This window comes from Pteropus alecto, unplaced genomic scaffold, assembly GCF_000325575.1.
Source record: "Pteropus alecto unplaced genomic scaffold, ASM32557v1 scaffold88, whole genome shotgun sequence".
NCBI classification, from domain to species: domain Eukaryota; kingdom Metazoa; phylum Chordata; class Mammalia; order Chiroptera; family Pteropodidae; genus Pteropus; species Pteropus alecto.
In genome coordinates this window covers 14,344,111-14,356,436 of record NW_006494611.1, presented here as the reverse complement: position 1 = coordinate 14,356,436, position 12,326 = coordinate 14,344,111, and the positions used below count along the sequence as shown (strand labels likewise).

Genomic DNA, 12,326 nt, shown 5'->3' with positions numbered 1-12,326 from the left:
AGATTAGCCAAGAAGCACATTGTAAACCATTGTCTGCGTACCAGTATTTGATGGTATACTGGATGGAAAGCTGTTATAAGGTATTCTAGGAGTTATGGAATGAAATGGATACCTTCTTGAATTGATGTCAAGCCTTCATTGAGGGTGAATAAAGGGGGTCTTAGAATTGTTTGAGGACTGAGCCAGGAAGCTGGCCCATAACTTTCGTAGCCAACCTAACTCTTGTATTGTCTGCAGAAAAGTAGACAGGTAGGCATCTTCTGCAGGCTACTTATCAGAACATAGAGAGGTATTAATATATACTTTCTCCACTTGGTAGAAGTCTGATAATATGATTTAAGACAAATTGCCACATTATTTTCTTAAATGTTTTGGTTTCTTTAAAATCTCGTAAATAATGTAGAAACATAACAGTAGATTTTGAGATGCAGGTATTTACTAGTAATTCAAATGTGAAATCTAGTTAATTTTTATACATTTAGGTGATTAGATTATCTTTGTTTTTTTAATTTTTAAAAACAACATCAACTTTGTTTTTCTTTTACAGCAATCTTTCCCAAAGAAATTCCCCATGTCTCAGTCAGTGCCTCATATTTACATTCAAGTTAAAGAATTTATTTATGCCAGCCTTAAATTTTCAGAGTCACTACACCGGAGGTGAGTTTACTAATAAATGTATCCTTATCATAGCTATTTTTACGAAACATTAATACTTGATTTCTAGGCCATGACTCTTTAATGGATTATTATATCATTGGAAAGGCTACTGTATTTTAGTGACATGTGGGGTTAACTTGCTATAAATCTGATATTATATATATATTTTTACTTTTTATTATTTCTTATTATATAAATCTTCAGACATACATAAGAGATAATAGGATAGGAAACACCTATGTTCTCAGCATCTAGATTTAACAATAATATTTTGCCATAATTTTACTAATTTTTTTGCTGAAGTATTTTAAAGCAAATTCCAGAAATAAGGAATTTTACTTTTACTTTTACTTTTAAATAGTTTAGTTTGTATTTCTAAAAAACAATAAGAATGTTTTATTGTTTACCTCCACTTAACAAAATTAACACAATTTCATAATGTCATCAATTCCCTAGTCCATCTCAGTATCAACCTTTCTAGGTTGTTCCCAAAATGTCTTTTTATAGTTAGTGTGTTTGAATTAGGCTCCAGATAAGGTTCACACCTAGCATTTGTTATAAAATCTGTTTACCAATGTCCTTTTTTAAGTTATTTAGATCTTATTTATTTTAGTTTTTCTATTGTTCAGGTTATCAGTAAAACAGTATCCCTTCTTTATCTGTGTCGTTGACTTGTCAAAAAGCTGATATTCTCAATAGTTTTGTCTCAAATTGGCTTAAGGTGAAGATTCATATAGAATAATAGAATTAATAAAGCATGCTGTGGCAAATTGGTATCATTGTCAGTATTGGAGAGCAGCACAGCAACTGTTCGTAACTATAGCCAACTCGATTTATTGACAACAGAATGAATGCCATTTATGCTATTGGCTCAGTGTTCTATTTGAGAATTATTCTTGAAACTGCAATCCTGATGAAAGTAATACCCTACATTTTTGGCAATAGGAAATGTGATATTATCCCAGTTTTGGTAATAAGGAAACTGAGGGTCAGAGAGACTACGTCATTTATTCAGAATAACCAGTTAGTTTGAGAGCTGAGATGAAGGAGCATTTCTGACTCCTATATCAGTGAAAGTGTCTGTCATAAAAGGAATGAACAGTTAACATTAGAGGAACATTCATCTTTATGCCACACCTTGTACCAGCTACCTAGATGGGCCTTGAAGTTTAGTCATATACATTATAGTCATATTTCTAATTGTGAATACTCTCTGGAGGAGGGAGTGGTGATATCGGCTTTCAAAATGTAACATTTCTCACTGAAATCTCTTCTTTTGAATTTATGTACTGGATAGCAGGAAATATCCTTTGGTATGAAACACTTCTGAATTTTAAGTCATAAAAAGCTATGAAGGCAATTCAAATATGACATTTAGTTTTTAAGCTGAAGCAATGAGAACAATGACAGTCATTTTTACAGTAAGAGACACATTTATATTCTGTCTCTTATTGTAAACTACCATTATTTTGGATTCAAACAATGTATAAATAAATGGAAAAAGAAATATGTGTTCTGCCAGGGTAAAAGAGTATCTGATTTTAGGTTTTACGCTACTTTTTCCTTGTGAATAAGAATTCCTTAAAAGATTTTAAAATTTGTATTGTTGAATAATGAGTTGGAGAGAAAAAAAGAAAGGAAGACAAATACCTAATGCATAGCATCTGTTATTCTGTCTGTTTCTCACAAGTCAGTCATTTTCAAGGTTCGTAGACCAGCAGTGATATTCAGAATCCATAGACCAGCAGCATTAGCATCACATGGGAAATTATTAGAAATGCAATCTCAGACTTACTGAATTAGAAACTCTTAGGGTGGGGCCCTTGGTTTTACTAAGAATGAAATTAGAAATTGATATTTTGTGATGACTTGCAAATATTTACTAAGTCATCAGTCTTTGGGGGAACAAAGAATATATTAAAGCAATATGGAAGAATATTAACTATCTTCTTTTATTAAAAAAAATTATATAAAAGTATAAAAAATTATATAAAATTAAATAAATCAGCAACTGACTTAAAGTCAATATCAAAATATATCTTATAAATAGCAATCAAATATTACTTTTTTCAAATAAATAACTGATTATTTTTATGCATTAATAAAATAAATGAAGAAAAAATAAAAAAAATAGTCACGTTAAAGAGGTGAAGGCAGTGGTTCAAGGAAAAGATTCTGAAATAATCTGTGGTGACAACAAGGAAGGAACATAAACAAGAAGTTTTAGAAGCTTGAAATTAGAGTACTTGTGAATAATTAGATGAAGTTAAGGGATAGAGAACAATTTGGCTACGTTTCGGTGGACTTAACATTTGTTTATATACTCTCAAATAGATTCTAGTTTTAGTTGAACACCTCTGAAAACAATGATTCTTGCATTCATCTATTATTTTGAGGTAAACATATACAAGTGAAAGGGAGAAAGAAGTCTGTCCTTTACAGTCATCCTACAACTTAGCTCAATGTTATATTTGAGAGTTATCCTTGAAGCTGCAATCCTGAACCTTTAACATTGGTCCCCCTAATCTTTTCATTAAATGTAGATTATCTTAACATTTTCTAAATTGGTAGTATGTACATTCAACAAGGCTTTTATGCTGACGTTTTTTAAAAAAATTATGCTTTATTAAATTCATTAGTTATTTTCACTTTGTTGAAAATAATAAACAATTCAAAATATAGAGACAGCATAGTTAATTTAAAAATATGTAAATCTAAATTTATCTAGATTATCAGCTTTTCTAACATTTTTACTTAAAAAATTTGTATCTGTGCCCTATAATTGAGCTATTAGAGTTGCTTTGTTTTTATGTCATTAAAGAATTATGGAAAAATTATTTTCTAAGTTTAAAGCTCTTATTATGTTCAAACATTTTGGAGTTAGATTTTTAGAAATTCAAGATACTTCAGAGCTTTTTAGTACAAATATTTGGGATCCTTTTTTTAAATTCAATTTATTGGAGTGACACTGGTTAATAAAATCATATCAGTTTCAAGTGTACAATTTAATAATATGTCTAATAAGTCATATGTGTATTGAATTGTGTGTTTACCACCCAAAGTTAAATTTCCTTCCATCACCATATATTTGACCGTCTCTATCCTTGTCTACCTCCCCTCTTTCCTCCCTCTGGTAACCCAAAACAATTATCTGAATATCTGCTTGTTTGTCATGTTTGTTTGTTGCTCTCAATTTCATATACCACAAATGAATGAAGTCATATGGTTCTCAACTTTTTCTAACTTATTTCGCTTAGCATGATTATCTCAAGATTCATCCATGTTGTTGCAAATGGCGATATTTCATATTTTCTTATGGCCGAGTAATATTCCATTGTGTATATGTACCACATCTTCTTTATCCAATCATCTATCGAAGGACACTTGGTTGTTTCCATGTCTTGGCCACCATGAATAATGGTGCAATGAATATCAGGATGCATCTACCTTTATGAATAAATTATTTCAAATTTTTTGGGTAGATACCCAGAAGAGGGATTGCTGGGTCATATGGTATTTCTATTCTTAATTTTTTGAGGAACCTCCATACTGTTTTCTATAGTGGCTGTACCAATTTACATTCCCACCAGCAGTATATGAGGGTTTCTTTTCCCCCACAATCTTTCCAACACTTATTACTTGTCTTGTTGATGATAGCCATTCTGACAGATGTGAGGTGGTATCTCATCGTGGTTTTAATTTGCATTTCCCTAATAGCTTTCATATGTTGGCTGTTTGTATGTCTTCCTGGGATAAATGTCTGTTCAGGTCCTCTGCCCATTTTTTAGTTGGATTGTTTGTTTTGATTTTCATTGTTGAGTCGTATGAGTTCTTTGTATATTTTGGATATTAGGCCCTTATTGGAGGTGTTGTTTGCAAATATCGTCTCCTATTCGATGGTTGCCTCTTTGTCTTGTTGATGATTTCTTTTGCTGTGCAGAAACTTTTTAGTTTGATATAGTCTCATTCATTTATTTTTGCTTTTATTTCCCTTGCCTTTGAGGTCAAATTCATAAAATACTCTCTAAATCCAAGGTCCATAAGTTTGGTACCTATGTTTTCTTTTATTATATTTATTGTTTCAGGTGGTATATTGATCCATTTTGAGTCAATATAGGTGTATGGTGACAGATAGCAGTCTAGTTTCATTCTTTTGCATGTGGTTTTCCAGTTTCCTCAGCACCATTTATTGAAGAGGCTTTCCTTACTCCATTGTATGTTTTTGGCTCTTCTGTTGAAAATTATTTACCCATATATATGAGGGTTTATTTCTGGACTCACTCCTGTGTATCTGTTTTTCTGCCAATACCACGCCATTTTGATTATTGTCGCTTTGTAGTATACTTTGAGTTCTGGCAGAGTGATACCTCCGGCCTTGTTCTTTTTTCTCAGAATTGCTTTGGCTATTTGGGTCTTTTGTGCTTCTATACAAATCTGATGATTTTTTTTGTTCTAGTTCTTTTGAAAATGCCATTGGGATTTTGATGGGGATTGCATTAAATTTATATAATGCTTTGAGTAATAAGGCCATTTTAACTATGTTTGTGTTTCCAGTCCATGAACACAAATATTTTTCCATTTCTTTGTGTCTTCTTCAACTTCTTTTAATAATGTCTTATAGTTTTCAGTGTACAGGTCCTTCACATGCTTAGTTAAGTTTACTCCTAGGTATTTTATTCTTTTTATTGCAATCGCAAAAGGAGTTTTGTTTTGTTTTTATTTTTCATTTCTTTTTCTGAAAATTCCTTGTTAGAGTATAGGTTTGCTATAGGTTTTTGAACATTGATTTTGTATCCTAAAACTTTACTGTTTTCATTTATTATTTCTAGTAATGTTTTAGTAGAGTCTTTAGGGTTTTCTATATAGAGAATTATGTCATCTGCAAAAAGTGAGAGTTCAACATCTTCATTCCCTATTTGGATGTTTTTAATTTCTTTTTCTTGCTCAATTGTTCTACCTGGGACTTCCAACACTATATTGAATAATAGTGGTGATAGTGGACAGCCTTATCTTGTTCCTGATCGTAGAGGGTTTTCAGTTTTTCCCATTAAGTATGATGTTAGCTGAGGGTTTGTCATATATGGCCTTTACCATGTTCAGATACTTTCCTTCTGTACCTATTTTATTAAGTGTTTTAATCATAAATGGATGCTGTGTCTTGTCAAATGCTTTTTCTGTATCTTTTAATATGATCATATGGTTTTTATCCTTTATTTTGTTTATGTGGTATATCTTATTAATCAATTTGCATATGTTAAACCTGTGCCCCTGGAATGAAGCCCACTTGATCATGATGTATAATCTTTTTTATGTATTGTATTCAATTTGCTAATATTTTGTTTAGTATTTTTTCATCTGTAGTCATCAGAAATATTGGCCTGTAGTTTTCTTTTTTGGTTATCTTTACCAGGTGTTGGTATCAGGGTAATGTCGGTCTCATAAAATGAGTTAGAAAGTATTGCCTCGTCTTCAATTTTTTTTTGGAAAAGTTTGAGAAGAACAGTTATTAAATCATCTTTGAATGTTTAGTAGAATTCGCTAGTGAAGCCATCTGGTAGTAGACTTTTACTTTTGGGGGGGTTTTTGACAGTTGTTTCAATTTTCTTATTGTTGATTGGTCTATTTAGATTTTCCAGTTCTTCGTGATTCAGTCTAGGAAGGTTGTGTATTTTTAAGAACTTGTCCCTTTTTTCTAGGTTATTGCTGGCATGTAATTTTTCATAATATTCTTGTAAGATGCTTTGTATTTCAGTGATATCTGTCATAACTTTTCTTTCATTTCTAATTTTGTTTATTTGTGTCTTTTCTCTTTTTTTCTTAGTGACTCTATCCAAGGGTTTGTCAATTTTATTAATCTTTTCAAAGATCTTTTCTTTGTTGCATTTATTTTTTCTATTGTCTTTTCTCAATTTCATTTCATTCTGTTCTAATTTTTATTATTTCCTTCCTTCTGCTAACTTTGGGCTTCATTTGTTCTTCTTTTTCCAGTTTTTTTTTTTTAAGTTATAATGTTAGGTTGTTTATTTGAAATTTTTGTTGTTTGTTGAGATAGGCATGTAATGATGTGAACTTTCCTCTTATTACAGCTTTTACCATGTCCCGAAAGTTTTGATATGTTGTATTTTCATTTTCATTTGTTTCTGTGTATCTCTTGATCTCTCCTTTTAGTTCTTCTATGACCTAGTCATTCTTTAGTAGTATGTTATTTAATCTTCACATATTTGTGGTTTTTCTCACTTTCTTTTTGCAGTTGATCTCTAGTTTCAAAGCATTATGTTCAGAGTATATGCTTGGTATGATTTCAGTCTTCTTAAATTTGTTTATGCTAGTTTTGTGTCCCAACATATGGTCTATCCTTGAGAATGTTTCATGTGCTCTAGAGAAAAATGTATAATCTGATCTTTTGGGATGAAAGGCTCTGTAAATTTCAGTTATGTCCAGTTGGTCTAATGTGTCATTTAAGGATGTTACTTCCTTATTGTTTTTCTGTTTGGATGATCTGTCCATTGCTGACAGTGGGATATTTAGGTCCCCTACTATAATTGTTTTTGTCAGTTTCTCTCTTTCGTTCTGTTAGTAGTTGCCTTATATATTTTGGTGCTCCCTGGTTGGGAGCATATATAATGATAAGTATTATATCTTCTTGGTGTATTTTCTCCTTTATCATTATGAAGTGTCCATCTTTGTCTCTTGTTACTTTTATCTTGAAGTCTGTTTTGTCAGATATATTAGTATGGCTACACCTGCTTTTCTCTGGATGCCATTTGTTTGGAGTATCATTTTCCACCTAGTGGTTAGGAGACAGTAATAAGCTTTTTGGTGCTAGCCTAGAAATTTTTACAATGTTAAGAAACATAGGTATTTTTTTTTACCCAAATTAAAACTAGCGTAAGGTTATTAAATATATTTCTTTGAATTTTTAAAAAATCTCAGTGGATATGGATATCTTAGTTATGCTAAAATTACATCTAGTAGTTAATTATATCTGGAAAGAGTTCACATCAATTTACATTTTAACAGTAATTTTAGCTATAGTTGTATATGAAGTGTCTTTGAAAGTGGCTGTCCCACAATGGAGTCATAATATAAGAATAATTTTATTTCCCTATACTAAGTTCCCCATGGTTTACTGTAATGTTAATTGAATACATATAAATTATGCCATAAGCGAGTATTCTACTTTATTGAAAATGTCCCTTTTGTGAAGCTAAATTATATTGAAATTCGTGATTTAATAACTATGGGTGACTGTAAATTTATTTAAACATATAAAGAAATGAGGTGGAGCAAATGATTTTACTAAATTGTATTAAATTATTTGGGATGCTGACTAACTGTACCCTGGTGGAAGCTTAATAATATCAACTTTTGTTTATAGCTCAACAGAAATAGATGACATGCTTAGAAAATCTACAAATCTGCTGCTGACCAGAACTTTGAATAGCTGTTTACTGAACCTTATTAGAAAACCTCATATAGGTTTGACAGAGGTAGGTTTATAGCTAAATGTTTCATTGTATGAAACAACTGTTATAAATTGTTATTGCTGAACATCATCCTTTAACACTAGCTTTCTATTTTAAATTTATTGATGGAAGTGGATTTATTTTAAAATAAAAGAAGTATCAGCATAAATTCAAGCAATGTGACAAAAAACAGTTTTTACATGAGGAATAATAGATACCGTAGTCTCCCCTTATCCATGGTTTCAGTTACCTAAGGTCAACTGTAGTACAAAAATATTAAATAGCAAATTCCAGAAATAAACAATTTAAAAAACAATTTTAAGTTTTAAATTGTGCACCATTCCGAGTAACATGATGAAATCTCGCACGGTCCCTCTACATCCCACCTTGGGCATCAGTCATCCCTTTGTCCAGAGTATCCACATTGTGTATGCTACCTACCTGTTAGTCACTTAGCAGCTGTCCCAGTTATGGAACAACTGTCGTGGTATCCCAGTGCTTATGTTCAAGTAACCTTTATTTCACTTAATAATGGCCCCAAAGCACAAGAGTATTGATACTGGCAATTCAGCTCTGCCAAAGAGAAGCTGTAAAGTGTTTCCTTTAAGTGAAAAAGAGAAAATGCTCGAATTAATGAGGAAAGAAAAAAATCGTGTTGTGAGGTTGCTAAGCTCTATGGTAAGAACCAATTTTCTGTCTGCGAAACTGTGAAAAAGAAAAAGGAAATGAAACTAAAGAATGTGCCAAAGTCACACAGCAGCCTAATTCCAGAATATAGTTACTGTACTATACTATCTGGATAAGTGAATGCCTGTTTTGTCCGGCTTTTGTCTCAGTGTGCTAGTTTTGCTGTTGTACCTCAGACTGCAAAAGTTAAGGCCACAGTGTGTGATAAGTTAAGATGGAAAAGATGTTAAATTTGTGGGTAGAAGACATGAATGGAAAACATGTTCTGACTGACAGCAATATGTTGCACCAGAAAGCATTGATCCTATACGAAGACTTCAGCAAGAGATCCCCTGAAACGAGTGACTATATTCACATAACTTTTATTACAGTATATTATTATAATTGTACTATTTTATTATTAGTTATTGATGTTAATCTCTTATTGTTCCTAATTTATAAATTAAACTTTATCACAGATATATTTGTATACGAAAAAACACATAAGGTTCAGTACTAGTGACTGTTTCAGGAATCCACTGGGGGTGTTGGAACATATCCCCTGCAGAAAAGGGGCAACTACTGTAATTGAAGATGGTGGGAATATATGTAAATTTATAATCATGTTTTTAATAAAAACAAATGGCTTTGTGTACATGTAACATGTATTTTACCAATCTATTTTGTATTTTTTAGCTAGTGCAAATTATCATAAACACAACACACCTGGAACAAGCTTGCAAATATCTTGAGGACTTTATAACTAACATCACAAATATTTCCCAAGAAACTGTTCATACCACAAGACTTTATGGACTTTCTACCTTTAAGGTATGTAAAATTCTGACCAAATGTTTTGATTTCAATCACTGTAAGCAAACTTTAAAAAATTAAAGATAATTTTTTTATATACATGATTCTATTATAGTCCAAACAATTGAAAATTAGAAGTAATCATTGTTAACAATGAGCAGATAAATGTCAATTCCTTTTTGGCATTTTAAACATCTTATTTAAATGGAGAAAAGTGTGTTGATTTTCTACAGCTTTATTACATTTTGTTCATGTTTTTAAAACTTAACAGTAGTACTGAATCAATCTCACTGGATTTCCATTAATGTCTGACAGTTCAATAATTAATTTTTTGTGTAATGTGTATACGTGTGTATGTTTGGAAATTATAAATAAGACGATTAGATAAGTATAAGATTTGCCTTACATCCTTTATTGGGTCTGATATGAAAGAAAGTACCATCTTGTTATACATTATTAAAAGTCCTACTTTTATCTGAACAGAAGATTTCTGTTTGTATAATACTCTGAGATATACTGAAAGATTAATTAATGGTTGTTTTAAGCAGAATGGAAGATTAAATAATTTCATGTTTGTTTTATAAACTTATTATTTTATTGACTTGGGGTCATATAGGTGCGACACCGGCATAATATAGTAATATAAATCCTTTTGCATTGAATATTTTGCTAAACTAATATAAACTACTTACTGATCCTTTATCTGTAAAAGAAGCTTGCCAGTTTAAGCTCATAGCCCTAAGTTTTCTATTAAAAAGAATTCTCATCTTTCTATTCTTGCTATATTATAAATTATCCAATTTGTATAATTATTTATAATTAAAAAATTCAGTATACTTATATTTATAAATAAATTAATTAATGTTAATAGTAACCAGACTTTGAAAGTTTAGAAATGACGCTTAGTTCCTAAAATCATCTGCCTGGCTCCCACATCTTATATTTCTCTGGTAATTATTGAGCTCCTGTAGTCATCCTGATACAAAAGGCACAAATGCAGATAATATCTGAGTGAGCAGATAAATAAAATTAGTTTTTTGAAAACTGAGACAGAAGCGGAACAAAGCAGGTGTTCATTTATCCAGATAGTATAGTATGGTAATTAAGGGTGTATACTCTGGAGTTGCACTGCTATGTGACTTTGGCACATTCTTTAATTTGAGTGATTCCCAGTTTTATTATTTATAAAAGTACCAATATATTACCTACCTTATACAATTATTATGAAAATTAAAGGGGTTGCTTAGCACAGTTTCATTTGTTGTACATCATCTATGTTCTGAGCACTCTGCTAGGTGTTGGAATATAAAAATGTATCCCTGCCCTCAAGAAGCTCATAGAAGAAAAAACTATAAAAAGATACTTGACAATATGGTGTGATAAGTACCGTAACATAGGAGGAAACTCCACACGTTTTTGGATACTTATCCAAGGACAAATTGATTCTTTGCTTTTATATTAGATTTTATACAGTTATTCTTCTTTTTCTTTATTGCTCTCTGTCCTTATGTCCATGTGTTACTCATACACTGTCAAGAAGGGATGTACTAAGGACTGGAGTTGTAAGCATATTTAACTGTTAACGTTAAATTTAATAGGCTTACTCTGTACTCTGATTAAAACATGAATTGCCTTGACCTCTGGTGTAGCTAGGGATCTTCACACAATTTTCTCATTAGTTATAACTCAAAAAACCAAAGATACTGGAACATGATGCTCTTAGAGTAAGGGATATTGGAACTGTACTTCTCAAAATCTGCCTTTTGGGAGGGAACATTTAGAAATGTTAGCATTGGTCCATCATTCCACCGATTCCTTAAGTTTAGCTATTTAGTTGAAACTACAATTGCCATATAATACCTCTTGAGTTTTCTTGGAAATCAGGAAATGAAGTTCAGCCTTTATAAATCATAGAGCACCCTTGTTTTTTGTTGTTGTTAGTTCTTTTGTTTTATTTTTACATAGAACTCAGGAAACCCTTTTTGTTTTATGATAGGTGAACAAGAGCTGTTTCAAGCTCAGTATCTGAAGGTCAAGTATTCTTCAGTTCTACCTTTGGTCTATTTCAGGAGGAATTTGTTGTAACTATGATATGAGGAAGCAATTCAAGATCAAGAATTGTAAAATCAGTATTAAAGTGAATTACTGAGGGAGATGGGGAAATTTCCATTCATAGTGAATAGTCAATCATGTTGCCTCTTTCTAAGAGCTGGTTAAAGTACAGTCTTGATTACAGACATTAGCATGGATTGTTTAGTTAACCTCTTAGCCTAATTTTTTCAGTTCGGTGACTCTACCAAACATATTCCTAGGATCCTTTTACCTACACCTCCTTTTGTTTCCCCTCCAAAAATCACATGACACACAGAGTGCTTGATTCATATCATATTTATTTATTTTATGAAATATACAGACTGTCTTATTAGCTTGTACCTTTTATTTTGCTAAATCTGTGAGTGATAAAGAGGTAAATTAAGTAGTTCCTGCCCTCAAGCAGTACCTCAGCCTTTTTGAAATTAACCTGGACCCACACTGAGAGCTACTTGAAGCTATTAATATAAGACTTCCAACTGAACAGATTTGCATCAGAATAGAGGGAAAAATGGGAATACCATTCCCTTTTTAATCTGTATAGTAAAGAAATGACCCAGTTTTTTCTCTTTGGCATCAGAGCGCTTTAACTTTGCTCGATGAAGCTTTTCCAACCTGCCACTCTGAAGAGTC

The 12,326-nt window shown here is 31.6% G+C and overlaps 1 protein-coding gene across 2 annotated transcripts in view; it reads left to right on the top strand.

Moving 5' to 3' along the window:
* EXOC6 (exocyst complex component 6) overlaps positions 1-12,326 on the top strand; it is a 167,726-nt gene that overhangs the window by 75,819 nt on the left and 79,581 nt on the right. For both annotated transcript variants that reach the window (XM_025042301.1, XM_025042300.1), the window contains exons 15-17: positions 548-657; positions 8,036-8,147; positions 9,486-9,620. In XM_025042301.1, the coding sequence (XP_024898069.1) occupies positions 548-657; positions 8,036-8,147; positions 9,486-9,620 (357 nt within the window). The remainder of the gene's footprint in view (positions 1-547; positions 658-8,035; positions 8,148-9,485; positions 9,621-12,326) is intronic.